The sequence below is a fragment of the Molossus molossus genome, unplaced genomic scaffold, assembly GCF_014108415.1.
Source record: "Molossus molossus isolate mMolMol1 unplaced genomic scaffold, mMolMol1.p scaffold_m16_p_7, whole genome shotgun sequence".
NCBI classification, from domain to species: domain Eukaryota; kingdom Metazoa; phylum Chordata; class Mammalia; order Chiroptera; family Molossidae; genus Molossus; species Molossus molossus.
This window is the reverse complement of record NW_023425401.1, coordinates 1,971,331-1,988,719: the sequence shown is the minus strand read 5'-3', so window position 1 is coordinate 1,988,719 and position 17,389 is coordinate 1,971,331. Positions and strand designations below refer to the sequence as shown.

Here is a 17,389-nt window from a genome sequence, read left to right as displayed (position 1 = left end):
GTTCCCACGCTCGCCGTCGAGGCGGCTCACAGGCATGGGAAAGGGGAAGTGAGACTGCTCGCAGCCTGGGATCCCTGCAGTGCACTCAGGGGGCAGCTCGGTACCAGATTATCCTGATTATGCAAATCTCCTCCCTGAGCGGGGCTCCCAGCCGTGCGTGCGGGCTGGGCTGGTGCATCTGCATCTGCTTCCCCTCCCGAGCCATCTGCTCCCAGGAGGAGGCCCGGGGGGCTGGTCCCCAGAACTGGGGGGGTGAGTGGCCGTTCCCCCAGGTGTCCACTGCCCCAGATGAGGGCAGCGCGGGGGGCGGAGCTCAGGGATGCTCCTGTCCTGGCCTCGCCCAGCAGTGAAACCCCAAGGGGACTTCACAGTGAGGTTTTACCTTCCTCTCTAGGAAATCGCGACCCAGAGGCTGGCATTTCTGAAGTAGCAGGTCCCAGCTGAGGTCGGGGCCCCTGGTGCAGCGAGTTCCCCATTTCTTCCCTCAAGTTCTCCCTGGGGCCCAGCCTGGCTCCACCCACCGTTGCTTCTGGCCCCCGCTGGCCCCTCCTGGATTCCCTCCCCATGGTCAGATAGTGGCTTCTCCTCAGCCCCTCCCTGTTCTCCGCCTTTCGCTTTTGGGGCCTGTTTACACCTCTCCTGCAGAGGAAGGTGTGGGGGGGGGCTGGTGCCCTCAGGCTCCTGTGTCCAGAGACGCTCCCCTCTCCTCTGCGGCCACCCACCCCTCTGTCCTCACACACCTGCCTGTACCCATCCCAACCTTCCTGCCCCGGGCCCCTCATCCTGCTGCCTCAATGAAACAACACAGAGCCCCCTCTTCAGACTCTGCTCACCCCCTTTTCTTATTAATGACCCAGGCAGGACCTGCGGCTCGGGCCAAGGCTTCAGGGGCCCTTCAGGGGCACGGATGGGTCTCACCACCTGGCACACGATCAGGCGGCAGGTCAGCGGTCCTGCGCGGCCACGGTAGCCCACACCAGAGACGGGGCTTTGGACCCGCAGAGATGTATTTCTCATGGTTCTGGAGACTGCACCTCCAGTACCGGGGTTCAGTGAGGAGTCTTGGGGCGCACATGTCTCCCCGTGCCCTCACTTGGTGGGTGGGACTAGGCAGCTCCCTGGGGTCTTTTTTACAAGGAATACCCACGAATCCCATCTGGGGGCTCCCCCTTCAAGACCTCATCCGTCCCAAACGCACCCCCCGAAGCCTCACCTGGGCAGTCAGATGTCCACGTGTGGATCTGGGGACACGCACACGCACACGCTGGCACACGCACACGCACACCCTGGCACACGCACACGCAACTCTGGCACACGCACACCCTGGCACACGCACACGCTGGCACACGCACACGCACACCCTGGCACACGCACACGCACACCCTGGCACACGCACACGCACACCCTGGCAAGCCCTTCTGTGTTTCTGCTGCTGTTCTGATGCAGAGGTGATGGGGCGAAGCAGAAACCCCCCCCCCCCGTGGAGATCCCACTAGGAGGTCCCACCTCTCTGCTCCCCCCTGGCCCAGGTGGGAGCCTGATCTCCTGCAGGACCCCTCTCTGCGCCCGCACGCCCCTCCGAGGCCCTGCCCTGTCTCTGCTCCTGTCCCGTTAGTCACGACCCCTCGGGCTCCGGCACCATGGGCTGGCTCTCGCCCTCCTGGGTCTGCTGCCTGCGGGGGTCTGGTCCCCTCGCCCTGTCTGGAAAGGGCTCAGCCTTCCCGGGGTCCCTGGGCCGAGGTGCGGCCACATCACAGCGAGGGTCCGCAAGGCCGCTGTCCCCCAGCCGGGGTCCAGGGGCACAGCCGAGCTCTGATTTCCGCTGATGCTCCTGTCTGCACCTGACTTGTTTTAAACCCAGAGGGCATGAGAGACACACGGTTAAAGTCTCCTCCTCCCCCCAAAAGGGGAGGGGTGCTGCAGAAGAGGGCAGGGCTGCGACTGTTTTGAGAGGGAACAGGACTGGGGTCAGCTGAGCCTGAACGGGGGGAGCTGGTCCTACACCTGGCGTTTGGGCTCCTCCGTGCAGCCTCCAGGCCAGTTCTCTGGAAAGTGCGTTTTAAACCCGCCCAGGCGATTCTGAGCTAGGCGAGAACCGGGGTCACGTGCATAACTGAAAACCCGGGGGTTTGGGGAGGCTGCAGTGGGTGGGGCGCTCAAGGCAGCCTCCCCCGGGAACTGGGGCTTTGGCTGGAAGGGGGCGCAGGCCGATGGGAGGGTGAGACCGGAGCCCAACTGTTGCTCTGAGAGCCCAGGAGATCTCTCCGCCCTCGGTCCTGAGGGCCGGGCCACGTGGGGACGGAGCACAGATGCTGCGTGAGCCTCCGATGCCCGAGGCCCCTGCCCTCAGGGGTGCCCGCCTGTGGTGCCCTGGGTTCTGGGGCAGAGGGCAGAGGGGTTCCTGCCCTGGCGGCCTGAGAACTTCCTGAGTCTCGGACCAGCTGCTCAGTCTTGAGTGTCCTGTCCGAGCCTTGCTCTGTGCTTGGAGGTCAGAGGTCACGCCCCAAAGCTAGGCTTCGGAAGGAGGCTGTTCCGTGGGAACCCACCTGCTCTCAGTGAGATGCCACAGCTCCCCCAGGAGCCACCAGCCTCCGGGCCGCTTCACTCAGGCGGAAAGTGTGACCCAGCCATCGACACGGGACCTTCAGCTGCCCCAGTTTCACACGGACACTGATATGGCACGATTTCCCAATGTGCAGTCACCATGCGTGCTGGTGAGAGCCCTGGGCAGCGGTTCTGGGGAACGGAACCCACGCAGGACACCTCCAGGCCGCCCCTCTGGGGACACGGGGGGTGGCGTGGCCAGGGGCTCAGGTTCTGCTCTTGGTGTGCTGGGCACAGGGCCGGGACACAGCTTCCCTGGGCTTCTCGCCCTGCTGCACCCCACCGGGTGGACCTGCCTGCCCCCTGCCCCCCCAGGTGTGCACGGGCTCTGCTCTGGTCCTCACGTCACCGCGTGAATGAGGCGCCCCTCCCGCCTGCCTCCCCAGGTGTGCACGGGCTCTGCTCTGGTCCTCATGTCACCGCGTGAATGGGGCGCTCCTCCCCCCTACCCCCCCCAGGTGTGCACGGGCTCTGCTCTGGTCCTCACGTCACCGCGTGAATGGGGCGCTCCTCCCCCCTACCCCCCCAGGTGTGCACGGGCTCTGCTCTGGTCCTCACGTCACCGCGTGAATGGGGCGCTCCTCCCCCCTACCCCCCCAGGTGTGCACGGGCTCTGCTCTGGTCCTCACGTCACCGCGTGAATGGGGCGCCCCTCCCGCCTGCCTCCCCAGGTGTGCACGGGCTCTGCTCTGGTCCTCACGTCACCGCGTGAATGGGGCGCCCCTCCCCCCTGCCCCCCCAGGTGTGCACGGGCTCTGCTCTGGTCCTCACGGCACCGTGTGAATGGGGCGCCCCTCCCCCCTGCCTCCCCAGGGCGGCCCCCCGTCTGGGAGCATTGACAGGCTGACATGCAGACCGTTTGCTGAGGACCAGAGGAAGGTGAAGACACCTGCTTTCCAGCATTGAAACGCTGTGCTAAGAATGTAGCCATTCTTGCCAGGCCGGTGTGGCTCACTGGTTGAGTGTTGACCCTGCACCAAGAGGTCGTGGGTTCGATTCCCGGTCAGGGCACACGCCCGGGTTGTAGGCCTGATCCCCAGAAGGGGGCATGCAGGAGGCAGGCCCATCGATGTTCTCACTCATCGATGTCTCCATCTCTCTCTCCCTCTCCCTTCCTCTCTCTTTAAAATTCAATAAAGAAAAAAATTAAAAAAAAAAAAAAGGAATGTTAACCATTCTTAGGACAATGTAAAATAAAAGGCAGAGGCCCCGCCAGGTGGTTCTGTAGGTTGGAGCATCCTACCATACACCAAAAGGTTGTGGGTTTGATCCCCAATCGGGGTCCGTTCAGGAGGCAACCAATCGTGTCTCTCTGTCTCCTCTCTCTCAAGTCGATGCACACACCCTCGGCAGCAGATTAAATAAAACGCAGTGGAAACCAGGAAATGACGTCTACCATCCTCCTGCCGGCTCTTGGAATCGGGTTTGACACCCGGGCCAGGAGCCGCCTCCCAGGCTCCCGGGTGAGCTCCCCGACGCTCAGCGTGAGCTGAGGCTGGGGTGACGGGTTCCAGCAGCCCCGGTACGTGCCATCCCCGCCACGCACGTGTGTTAGCTTCACGGGGACTCGAGTGACACGGGGGTCCCTGGTCCTCACTCTCCCTGTCAAACCTCACCCTCTCGAGTCCCTCTTCCCCTTAGTGGGCGCTCGGGCTGTTCCAGGGGTGTGCGGAGCCTCCGTGCACCCCCCCGACCACGGGCCGAGACGAGGTGGCTCTGTGACGGTGGAGCCGATCTGTGAACGGGCTGTCATCTCTGTGACGTGCTGTCAGGGAAGGAACTGGAGGAGGCCCGACGTCCCCCAACGCCCTGCCCTGGCCAAGGGCCGTCCCACCAGCCTCTTCGGGAACCGACGCAGTATAGTCTGCGGGCTCCTGCCCGTTTCGGGTCCTTTGGGTCGAACGTACCGTCTAGTCTTGCCCGCCTGCCCCCTTCACTGGACCTGAACCCACAACACGCCGTTTCTCCAGGAGGGATGGAGGACTCGCACCCACCGCATGTTTGCTGTCATGCACTTCTGTGGAAGAGCAGAGACAGGCCCCCTGCACTGCCCTGCCCTGCCCCAAGTGTGGGCGAGGACGCTGCGGCGTGGACACTGCCTGAGTCCCCGCCTTCGGCACCCCGGCGGAGTGCCTGCCGCTCCCGCAGTCTGCAGAGCAGGTGTCTTTCTGGCTGCCCTCTGCCCACACCCGCCTCCGACGCCCACCTGGAGGCCCCCGGCCAGCGGAGCAGACAGCAGGTGCTCGTGGGCCGGAAACGTCCCCTTTGACCCCGAGGCTGGCCTGCCTGGGCGGCGGCGGCAGGGTCTCCCCCCAGACCAGGTGCACTTCACAGGGGGGCAAACAGCACTCTTGTATTTATTTGTTCTATGACTACAGAAGAAGCATCTCAGAAAGTGTAGAAAAGGGTGCGCCATTCTTTCCAGAAATAAGTTAACATCGTCCTTAGGTCAGATTGAAATACAAGTGATCTTCCGGTTTACGGTCCTGTGACGTATCTGCAGAAGGACAGCTGATGGTGTCTGGCCGAGTCAGACAACACACGTGGGATCCTGACCACTGCCTACACCGCCTCCTGAAAGTCTGAGTTAGTACCGGGAACAGTACTGCATGTGGGTACCTGGGTAGAGGTGTTCACAGTGAGCTCCTGTTGGGACCCTGCCCATGTTAAATCAGCCTGTGTTTGGTTCATTTTGGAGTAAAAACACACGCCCTGGTTGGTGTGGCTTGGTGGCTAGAGTGTCGGCCTCTAGATCAAAGCATCTCAGGTTCAGTTGTGGTCAAGGGCACGGACCTGAGTTGCAGGTTTGATCCCCGGTCGGGGTCGTGCAGGAGGCAGCCAATCGATGTGCCTCTCTCACGTCGATGCCTCTCTCTCCCTCTCTCCCCCTCACTTCGACTCTATCTAAAAATCAATGGAAAGGTACTCTCGGGTGAGGACTGACAAAGTAAAACACACACTGAGGTGACGGAGAAGAGACACGTGGACTTCCAGCAGACTGGTCCCTGCGTTTCTGCTGGCACGGGGACAGGAAGGAGCGAGGATGACGTTTGCTTGCGGCTCGTCCACACAAACCCTTTCCATCTCCCGGCTGTTCCGGCAACCCCACAAGACTGTCAGAGTTGCTCGTCCTCAAAACGAAACAAGGGGGGAAAAAAAGCGGAAAACAACGTAACAAAACAGACTCACACCTCCAGCTCAGGCAGCTCTGTCTGAATGAACATTCTGAGATTCCAGGACGTGGCTGAGTCCACGCGGGACGTGGAACACACTCGTGTCAGGAGTGATTAGTGCCGGGGCAGCTCTTTGGTGATAAAGCAACGACAGCGCCAGTCTCAGGGGCTCTCAGGCGGGGGCTGGCCCGTGCCCTAAGGTACGAACAACAGCAGGGACCTGGCTGGGGGCAGGTGCCCGGGGAGACTCAGGAAGGTCGTAATCGCCAGGTCGACCTGCCGCCGGCAGGCCTCCTTCCCCGGTGTTTGTTTTAAGCACAGTGAGAGTATGAACCCAGGCACATGTCAGGACACGGGGGTCCTCAGCACACACACCGTCGGGCCACAGGGCAACCACAGAACAAAAGGGCGCAGGGCATGCAAAGTCCTTGCACGGGAGACCACGCTAACAGTTGTTCATACAGAGTACAGCCACCTGTCAGACAATGTAATTACCTGTGGACACATTTAGATACAATGTCTCAAAGAAAAATGGTGCTGCACTAGGACCCTGACGACGTGTGCACAGTCCCACGCGCTGTGAAGGCAGTGGGCGGGAGCAAAGAGCAGTTGCTATGTACAGTTCCGGGTTCGGCCTCATTGGAAGTCCCTGTGGGTTGGACGGGGAAACACAGGGCAGGTGGGACGGGCCAGTCTCTCCCCGGGATTGTCCGTTGGGGGAGGTGTGTCTTGCTCTGTACCTGGCGACAGCCCAGCCCTCTGTCCCTCTGCTCCACGCACCACCTGCACGGTCTCAGTGAGGACACTCGTGTTTATTCCAAAGCGCCACACCGTTCTGTATGCAAGGAACCCCTAGCTCAGGAGCCCTATCTTTGTGGGCTCCGTCCTTTGAACCCAGCTCAGATGCACAGGAGAGGGGATGTTTCTGCAGGTGGATAATTCGTTTATAAAATTTACAATAGCTCCAGAGGGACACAAATCAGGCTCCGGGCTGCTGACCAGGACATTCCTCCGGGGCCGTTCTCTTTGGAAGGCTTCCCAGACCTCCGGTGGGTTTAGAATTCATCGAGAGTTCTCTACCAGGGGTGCCCCACCCCAGGGCACACTGGGCAATGGAGCGAGGGATTTGTTGCTGACTGTGAGGACGGGGTAGTGACCAGGGAGGCTGCTACGTCTCCTGCAGTGCACCCCAGGGCACACTGGGCAATGGAGCGAGGGATTTGTTGCTGACTGTGAGGACGGGGTAGTGACCAGGGAGGCTGCTACGTCTCCTGCAGTGCACGGGAGAACCCACAGCCGAGGTCCTGCTGGGGCGGGGCCTCTCCTCCTGGGCTCCCCTGGCAGAACCCACTTCGAGAACCGAATTCACTGTCTCTGGGGTCTGGGAAAGCACACCTGGTGTGCACGTGCTGAGCTCGCACGGGGCCAGCTCAGTCCTTCCCAGGTTCGGGCCTGTCGTCACAAAATGGCACATCGTGAGGAGGGGGCCTCGCGATGAGGTGGTCTCCAGTCCCCCAGCGTGGCAGGGCCTCCGGGTCACCCTGCGTCTGACAACACAACTCTGGCTTTCAAAACGAAATTAAATTCCTAAGCAACTTAAGAAACAAAAACCAAACAACAGAACAGGAGACCCCCTGGTGGGGGAAGCACAGGGTGGCCGCCCAGTCCATGCTGCCGGTGCCGGGCGGGAGCCCGGGCGTCGTCCACCGACCCTGCGGCGGGGGCTTAGCTCATGTGGAACCGGTGCTCCCCCCGCGTGATGTGGGACGAGAACTCGTACCTGTCCTGGCTGTGGTAGCCGCACATGTTGCACTCGAAAGGGTCGCGGAAGCCGTGGCAGCCCATGTGGATGGTGTACATGACGTGGTCAAGGAAGAGCACCCGGCAGTGTTCACACTTGTACACCTTCAAGGGCTCCCCGCTCGTGCCGATCACCCGGAAGGCGTCCTGGGAGCTGTCGGAGGCGGCCCGCAGGACGTCGTAGGCCGGGTGCTCCTCCTTGATGGACAGGCCGTTGCGGGCGTGGGCGCTGATGTGGTTGGTCAGGTAGATGAGGCCGCCCCGCTGCTCCTCGGTGTTGCTCTCCGTGTCCGTGGAGTCTTGGCAGCTGTTGCTCGGGGACGCCTCCCGCTCGGACGACAAGGACTTGGCCTTGGACAGCAGCAGCAGATTCTCCACGGCGCTGTCCTGGGCGGAGTGGTTGGACCTCCCGGGGCCCTCCCCGTGGCCCTTGTGCAGCGGGTACAGCGGGCTGATGACCGGGACCCCCTCGGAGCTGCCCGGGGGCGTCTGCACCAGCGGGCGCAGGGACTCGGCCCCCAGGTAGCTGATGGCGTTGTTGATGGCCTGGTCCATCACGTGGGTCTGCATCATCTCGCTCTCCTTCTCGTAGCTGCTGTCGTAGGGCAGGTCCGATGGGCACCTGTCCCCTGTGGGAGGCAGGTGACAATCAGCGAGGCCGGTACCTCCGTGCAGGTAACCGCTGGGATCTCCACCCCGGGGGCGCCCAACCTCGGGGTGTCTGCAAACGGGGGACGTTGGCACAGCCCTGCGGTCACGCAGCACAGCGGTCGGCCCAGAGCGGGCCTTTCAAGCAATCCCGGTGGACAAATGCGTCAACGACTCAGAGAGACAAAGATGATCCCTGTCCCTTTAAAAGCACGGATTTCAATGGACTGCACCGAGGGCTGTGTCCTTTCATAATTTCGATTAGAATTAAGCACGATGACAGTTCAGCCTAACACTGAAAGGGCGTATGTTCAATACGGTGTTCTGGTGGACCGTACATTTAAAATTCATCACACATTTGTTTCATAAAAATATGCAATTATGTGACTACTCCCAATACTGTGCAATGTGTCTATTTAAAAGAATATTATGTAATGTGTTTTAAATTCGGAGCTTCAGTGTTCTGGAAGACCATTCTATCCAAACGGATGAGGGCGGTGTAACCTGTGGGGCAGAACGGTGGCATTCCCGTCGACCGCCACGGCTGAGGGCCCCGACAGGGTCCCCCCCCCCGAAACCCCACTGCTTCTGCCTCATCAGCAGCCCCGAGACCATGTGCCGCAGAGAGGTGTGTGGGAAGCCGGCCACAAGTCCAGCCCCCAGGGAGAAGGTGTGTCATTGACCCGTTCTTTCAAAAAAATGACTGAGATGCCCAGGAAGCTACTGCCGGGGCCCGGCCAGTGGGTACCCCTGCCCATGGGCACCCTCTGCCTGAGCTCACGGTCTGAGGAAGCTCGATCCCCAGGAAGCTGAGATCTGAGCCTAGCTTTGCCTTCTGGGGATTCGCTTTGGAGTGACCATCTTCATAAAGAAACAAAACACGTGTCTTTGAAGACAGACCTCCCCCATATCTGGGCTGCAAGTTCAGTGTGAAACCTCAGATGCCTCACACAGCCGCGGGCCAGGCTGCCCGTTGGCAGGGCTGTGGACGTGTTCGCACTGTGCTCCTCACTCTGTTCTTTCCTCCTGTCAACACACCTTCACTGAGCTTCTACCACGGACCGGGCGGGGCCGAGAGGGGGGCGAGAACGGTCCCCCTCAGCAGCACAGAGCACACAGGACTCCGACTTCAACCCTTGATGTCACCGCGCCCTCTGGGGAAGGCTCTCAGGGACAGCCACCCAGGACCCAGACGGAGGATGGGTCAGCCAGGCCTGGGGCTTTGGAGGCTCGGGAGATGGTGGGGCCAGAGCCCTGGGCACAGGGTGAGTGGGGCCAGCGCTGGACCGATGGGCAGGGCTAGACCCAGCGGAGGCGTTGTCCACGGGACCACTGAAGTCACCAAAGGCTCTGGAGACAGGAAGCCCTTCTCGGGGTGCCAGGGGAGGGCCGGGTGGGGGAGGGGTGAAGGAAAGGGAATGACTTCTCAGCTCCCCCAAGAGTCTGGGGTACCGCTGAGGGTGGCTGGTGGGGTGGTGGCAGAGGACGACCCCCACACCTCTCACCAAGGTCTGCCCAACCTCAGCAACAGGAGGCTAAACCATGCCATAAAGCACCCCCCCAGTTTATAGGCTTATCAACAATTCTTGTTTTAAATCTGTGACCACTGATCATGGCCCAGGAATGTGCCCCATCCCCCCCACAAAGCGTCCTTAGGGCTCATTTCTCACGTTGTCATGGATATTTCGCACATCCCGGCTTGGCTGCCATTCATTTCAACCTACCAGTGGTCAGAGCAGCACACGCCCTGGTCACGTGCCACGTGATCCTCAGATCACAGACAGAAAGCAGGCCGGTGGCCAGCGACACCGTCGCGCCGGCCAGAAGGGAGTGTCGATAGGAGAAGGGCTGGAGAGCGCAGAGGGCTGCTTCTCTCCGTCAGAGGTCGGGGGGGGGGGCTGGACAGCACAACAGAAGCCACTTTCTTCCCCCTCTTCTGTTCTGTGCTGCGATGCTGAAGGTCTTATCACACTAACCCCAAAGCAGAATTCGGCCCTTCCGGCTTGCACCCCCGTCGGCCCTACCCCCAGGCCAGAGAATGGCTTTGTCGACAAGTCTTGTAGACAGAAAAGTGCTCAGAGCCCCACCCAAAGGATGCTTTCCTGCCTAATTACCTGGGTCCTCCCCAGAGTCACGGCTCTGTGGTTTCCCGAGCAACCACTGAACTCTGTTGCTCAGCTTGGTAGCAACAACAAATGGGTGTGTGGGGGGAAACACACACAGTTCAGATGGCTGTGGCCGAGTGAGGCAGCCACAGGACTTCTCTTCCCCAATATTCCATTAAGTGATAAAAATAAAAACCCACGCAATTCAGTTTGGCAACCGGCTGAACACAGGCACATATTCTCATGAAACACCGATTTGAAAACGTCAAGGGCCAGGGAGAGGAGAGGCACGGCAAGGCGTGGCTACGCTCTCTCTTCCAAAAGCTGCAGGACCGAATCACAGCGTCCTCGGCATTTCCCCAACACTCCCGTTTGGAAGCACATTCGTGCAACAGGTGTTTTTTCCTCCCACTTCTGATAAAAAACAGTTGACATCTCGGCCAGCGAGAAGCAGGTGATGCTGGCCGAGCGAGCCCGAGGTTGGAGTGAAGTCCCCGGTGCCCTGCACCGACGGGCTCACAGCCGAAGGGCAGCATCTCCCCTGGGGGAGGGGAGCACTCCCAACCGGGTTCAGTGATGAGTTTGGGGCATTTCACCCAGTCTCAGCACGAGGGGGAGCGAGCCCGTCTCCCCGAACTCCTCCACCCCTGCCTTGGCATTCTTTCAAGAGTTAGAAAAGTCGATAGCTCTCACAGGAAAAAAAAAAAAAAGAAGTCTCAGATACGGTGGGAAGGATGTCAAAACATCACTCAGACGTTATCAGCCCGAGCAGAACCAGCGAGATGAAAAGCCACGTCTTGGTACTGAGAACATATTTTCCGCAGCGCACAGGGAGAGAGGAAATAGCACCGACCACGGAGCCATCCTGGGAGAAGCGCTGAGTTCGGAGAACAGAGGAAATGGCTCATGGTCGCTTTCTGACGTGGACGCGACGAAAGAACACGCTGCCAGAAAGCACGCGGACCTGCAGGCCGACACGGGCAAGGGAGACTGCGGCTCACAGGGGACAACGTGTCCGGCAGCGTCCCTGCGGGTCTCACACACGGAGGGGACGCAGGAAGCACTGAGCACGAACACTGACTGCAGAATCTCTGGCCAAGCGGAAAAACACCAGAGGGTGACAGCAAACGCATGAAAAGAAAGAAACAAAAGTGAAATGCTAACGGGTATGGAAGACAATGCAACACAGGACAACTGGTATCCCCGAGGACGAACCCCAGTGGATGCAACATGATAGAGAATTTCCCAGAAATAAAGAAAGAAAAGGGGGTGAGTCCCTATAAGAAAGTGGCAGGGCATTTTTATCCAGAATGCAGAACACAAAATCGCACCCTGGGGAGGGTATTTAACTCGAAGGCTAAAAAAAAACAACTCTTTGGGCATTTAGTGGGAGAGTGAAAATCTCGCCACCATCGTCCAGGCGAGATCTGGGGGCTCTCAGGGGCACACGGGGTGGCCTGGCACCACCACTCGGCCGAGCGGGTCTCCAGGCCGAAGGGCAAGGGCAGCTGCCCTCAGACACAAACCACTGTGGACAGAGAACGCCCACGACCTTCGCGTGAAAAGCCGCGTGACTCTGAAGCCCAGTCAGTGACGAGATCACGGAAATAAACAGAAAGTGACACCAGACGCCAGTACAATCGTGACTGGCAACTGTAACGGAAATATTCTAAAAATTTAAGAATTGAAGTAGCCATAAAAAGCGCAGAGTCTGAGCCTTTCTCTGTTTAGATACAGAGCTGCTGGGCCGGTGTGGCTCAGTGGCTGAGCGTCGACCCACACACCAGGAGGTCACCGGTTCTATTCCCCGGTCAGGGCACGAGCCCAGGTGCCGGCCTGATCCCCAGTGGGGGGCGTGTAGGAGGCGGCCAGTCGATGTTCTCTCTCATCGATGTTTCTCTCTCCCTATAAATCAACAAATATATATATATTTTTATCCTCACCCGAGGACGTTTTTCCATTTTTTACTCAGATAGAGCGGGAAGGAGAGAGAGGAAGAGAGAGAAACATCGATGTGAAAGGGACACATCGAGTGGCCGCCACCCACATGACCCAACCAGGGCCGGGGACAAACTGCAGCCAAGGTACATGCCCTTAGCGGGAACCGAACCCGGGTCTCTGTGGACCGCAGGCTGACGTTCTAACCGCTGAGCCAAACGGGCCAGGGCAACAACTATTTTTAAAAAAAGTAAACTTCTTAGAGAAGTTTACTAAGATGACTGTAGCGGGCAGCGGGAGCATTGGTCACTGTCGTTTTCCTTTTACGTCCCTTGTCCGTGTTCTGACATGGCTCAGTGGTCCCTCCGACCTGTCTGCTGGTCTCAGAGAATGAGGTCCGTGGTCACATACAATGTGGGGAACGCTGCCAGCGAAATAAACACTTGTTTACGCTCACCTCGAAGGTCACCTTAACATTTTTCATCACAAGTCACACACAAATGAAGTACATGCTGTTCTGAGCAACATCCGACCTGGAAAGAGGGTGTCAGCTCAGGTCTCTAAGGTGCCTTCCAGGGTGCAGAGCGGGAAGCATCAGGCCCATTTCACAGACGGGGACACTGAGTCCAGCCAGGTGCTCAAGGCCACCAGCCAGTCTCTCGGATGCCAACCCGGAGTGCTCCCAACTGCCCCCTACTGGGCCCGCGTGCATGTCGTAGCTCATTCCTGCACACTCTGAGTGCACGGAAGGATGGACTCGGATCAGGAAGCTACGGGGACCTTGGAGACCATCTCCTTTTGATTTTAGAGAACGTGTGACAACTGAGGGTGGTGACTGAGCGCCCGGCACACGGAAAGCCCTGTGTTAGAAATTAACTTCCAATCGCCAGCCCCCTGGGGCAAGACGAGCCAGGCACACAGCTGCCCGAGGCCCTTCTTTCTGGTGGTCACTGCTGGACGGACTGGAGAGTGCACAGCTTCCATGGACCCCAGATCAAAGTTCTTTTTTTAAAAAAAATTTGATTTGAGAGAGAATAAGGGACAGAGAGAGAGACAGACAGACAGACAGACATTGATGTGAGAGAGAAACATTGATCGGTTGCCTCCTGAACGCACCCTGACTGGGGATAGAACCCGAAACCTGGGCATGTGCCCTGCCTGGACATCGAACCCTCAACCTTTTGGTGTACGGGACAATGCTCCAACCAACTGAGCCACCCGCCAGGGCTCAAGGCTCTTTGTGGGTTCACCCCGTGGCTGCAGCAGGCTCATTGGGCTAGAAGTCTCCAAAACCTCAAACAGGCCCATGTTCACCCACAAAGCCCCTTGGCAGTGACCTGGAGGAGGGACTGTCTCCAGCTTCCCAAGGTCAGTGACTGTTAACAATCTCCCTGTCACCCAGCCACTGTCCCTGCTGCACGAGGAGTGAGCCCTGCATCCCCTCGCCGCCCGGGGAGACTCGACGCCCCACCAGCAGCCTCCTTGGGCTCAGAACGTCACCCCGCTCTGCTCAGGAAGTGCAAGGGCTCCCGCCTCACAGCCTGAAGGCTCACACGGGTGGGTGGCTCCCTGCTGTGTCCCCAGCCAGTGCTTTGAAAGTGCCTCTAACTTCCTTCCTCCCCAACCCTCCACCTGCGACACCGTCTATTCAAAGCGGATTGCAATGAAGCCCAGGACCTTGGCCTCTGCCTGGGGCTCCCTGTTCTGTCGTCCTGTGGGCAGCCTCTGGAGCCCAGCCCCATGGGCCGCTAGCCCCCGTCAGACCCTTCCGCTCGGCCCACACCTTTCCCGGGCTCCCGGGGGCTTCCTCGCCCACAAGTCCTTGGAGACTGAGAACAGAACTCGCGTTTTCCCAGAGCCCGGCTCGGTCACTTCTACCGGGGACACACTGCACCGGAGTCACCACGACTCAGTTTGTCACCGAGGCCCTGTGATGACCCCCGCGTGCCCCTCTCCAGCCTCCCTCCCCACCCCCTCGCAGCACCCCCCACCCCGCCCCTCAGCTCTGCACACTGCAGTCTCCACTCGCCAGGGGCCACCCCAGCCACAAAGTGCCCACGTTCTGTTCTGCCTGTGGGGTCAGGGAAGTTTCTCACCGTGGCCTCCATCTCGCGGGCAGGGCTCCCTGGGACCTCACTTTACTGCTTCTCTGCAGGACCTGAGTGACCCAGGTCATGCCTGCCCCTCCGCGGTCCCTCGTGCCCTGCCCCGCCCCCACCCCAGCATCACCACTTCTGGTTTTCATCTGTCTGCTCGAATCCCTTCCCTTCCTCCACTGTGGGCACTGGGCTCAGCCCTGCTCTGCCATGAAGGTCACTGTCAGCTTCAGAGGCTGGTACTGGTCCCCTCCCAGACATGACCTTGCTCCAGGGTCCCCTCCCAGAATGACCTTGCTCCAGGGTCCCCTCCCAGACATGACCTTGCTCCAGGGTCCCCTCCCAGAATGACCTTGCTCCAGGGTCTCCTCCCAGACATGACCTTGCTCCAGGGTCTCCTCCCAGACATGACCTTGCTCCAGGGTCCCCTCCCAGACATGACCCTCCCCCAGGACCCTCCCCCAGGATCCTCCTCCCTGGAGGTGACCCTCCCCCAGGACCCTCCTCCCTGGAGGTGACCCTCCCCCAGGACCCTCCTCCCAGGAGGTGACCCTCCCCCAGGACCCTCCTACCTGGAGGTGACCCTCCTCCCAGGAGGTGACCCTCCCCCAGGACCCTCCTCCCAGGAGGTGACCCTCCCCCAGGACCCTCCTCCCTGGAGGTGACCCTCCCCCAGGATCCTCCTCCCAGGAGGTGACCCTCCCCCAGGACCCTCCTCCCTGGAGGTGACCCTCCCCCAGGACCCTCCTCCCTGGAGGTGACCCTCCCCCAGGACCCTCCTCCCTGGAGGTGACCCTCCCCCAGGACCCTCCTCCCAGGAGGTGACCCTCCCCCAGGACCCTCCTCCCTGGAGGTGACCCTCCCCCAGGACCCTCCTCCCTGGAGGTGACCCTCCCCCAGGACCCTCCTCCCAGGAGGTGACCCTCCCCCAGGACCCTCCTCCCTGGAGGTGACCCTCCCCCAGGACCCTCCTCCCAGGAGGTGACCCTCCCCCAGGACCCTCCTCCCAGGAGGTGACCCTCTCCCAGGACCCTCCTACCTGGAGGTGACCCTCCTCCCAGGAGGTGACCCTCCCCCAGGATCCTCCTCCCTGGAGGTGACCCTCCCCCAGGACCCTCCTCCCAGGAGGTGACCCTCCCCCAGGACCCTCCTCCCTGGAGGTGACCCTCCCCCAGGACCCTCCTCCCTGGAGGTGACCCTCCCCCAGGGCCCTCCTCCCTGGAGGTGACCCTCCCCCAGGGCCCTCCTACCTGGAGGTGACCCTCCCCCAGGACCCTCCTCCCAGGAGGTGACCCTCCCCCAGGACCCTCCTCCCAGGAGGTGACCCTCCCCCAGGACCCTCCTACCTGGAGGTGACCCTCCCCCAGGGCCCTCCTACCTGGAGGTGACCCTCCCCCAGGGCCCTCCTCCCTGGAGGTGACCCTCCCCCAGGACCCTCCTTTCTGGATTTGACCCTCCCCCAGGACCCTCCTACCTGGAGGTGACCCACCCCCAGGGCCCTCATACCTGGAGGTGACCCTCCCCCAGGGTCCTGTGTCTATATTGTCCCGGTGATAATGGTGGGCCTTAATATTGATAGCTGCTCAATGTTCTCAAATGGCTGTTACTTTATGTCCATAAAACCCCGTGAGACACACAGAGACACCACAGCTGGGAGAGGTTGAACCGTGTCACCACGGTGACAGTGCTCATGTCCCCGGCCGGGTGCATCTGCCCCCACACCCGCCCCTCCTCCTTCCTGCCCTCAGCGTCAGCCTGGGGACGGCCACTGGGCCCCCGTCTGCCCTCCACCGTGGACAGGCTCCGGCAGGAGAAGCGCCTCCTCTGCATTCATCCCTCACGGCACCCACACAGGCAGAGTCACCTGTGAACCTAACGCTCGTGTCCGTGTTCCTCTCTGCTGGGCTCTCCTGGGCCAGGTGCTGGGCCCTTCCACCCACTAAGGCTTCAGAGCAGCCCACGTGCCGGGCAGTGTGAGCGGCGTGTGAACAGTGACCACGTCTAGCTCGGGCAGGAGGTGTCCGGGCGATGCCGTGACCCGTGCACACTGACCCGCCCCCCGCCCCCCGCGAGGGCCTCGACCCACAGCATCGCCTCACACACACGGGGTGGGGGGACACCTGCCCTGTTTACATGGCCCCCAACACGTTTCCCAGGTTCTGGAGAAGCGTGACGCTTGTCCACTTCTGCTTTCTGAAAAACGAGACTTTTTTCCTTCTCCTCCCTCCGCTGAGCACAGTCTAAAACACCCACACAGTCATGTTTAAGAGACAGCAAACGTTGAACTCTTACCAACAAATTTCTGAGGCATAGAGCTCTTACGTTTGGCGACGTTACTCGCTAGCCTGTCCAGCACCAAGGCTCTCTCGGTTCCCGCCTTGCACAGGTCTTCAGCCATGTCGCTGTGATTGGTCTCTTCTTTAATGACTACGGGCAAACACAGGAGAGAGGCGGTTTAGAAATACCCGCGCGGAGCTGACCCAGCTGCACCCAGCGCTGCGCTGACGTGTTGGCTCAACACCCAGAAGAGCCAGGCCCTGGGCAGAGGTGACGTCTGATCTTCCCGCAACCCTGCCAGGCAGACAGGTACCCAGTGCCACCTGCTAACGACAGCTGCCCACTGCACGCCACCCCCCAAGACCCTGAGGCCGACCAGTGGACTGTGCTTCATTGCGTCTCTTTGACCAGTCCTCTTAACTTTTCTAACACTGCCCGGTCCACTGACTCGGTCAGTCCTGACGCCAGGCTTCTGCGAGCCGGACTGTCAGAGCCGGACGTAGCTCAGGGTCCGACGCCCTCCCGGGCACGGTGAACCAAGAGGCAGAGGAAGCGGTCGAGATGCCACCTGAAATCCTGGCGGCTCGGGGAGACAGCCGGAGCTCCTGGGCCCCAAACAGGCAGCAAACAAGACCACGCGAGGCTGCAGGCAGTCGGGGACCCTCAGGGAGCTGCCGGTGGAGAGAGTCCTTCCAGCCCACTGTGTCCCTCCTATGCCGTCCCTTTCTTTCCAGGGAAGACACTTTGT

The 17,389-nt window shown here is 60.5% G+C and overlaps 1 protein-coding gene across 14 annotated transcripts in view; it reads right to left on the bottom strand.

Annotated features, from left to right (window-relative positions):
- Positions 1 to 7,487: 7,487 nt before the first annotated feature.
- The window catches only part of IKZF1 (IKAROS family zinc finger 1), an 80,892-nt gene continuing 70,990 nt past the window's right edge, over positions 7,488 to 17,389 (bottom strand). For 13 of the 14 annotated variants that reach the window (XM_036247632.1, XM_036247631.1, XM_036247628.1 and 10 more), the window contains 2 exons: positions 16,657 to 16,791; positions 7,488 to 8,206 (listed from right to left, as the gene is read on the bottom strand). In XM_036247632.1, the coding sequence (XP_036103525.1) occupies positions 7,503 to 8,206; positions 16,657 to 16,791 (839 nt within the window). In that variant the 3' untranslated portion in view covers positions 7,488 to 7,502. The remainder of the gene's footprint in view (positions 8,207 to 16,656; positions 16,792 to 17,389) is intronic. The other variant, XM_036247639.1, reaches the window with a different exon arrangement.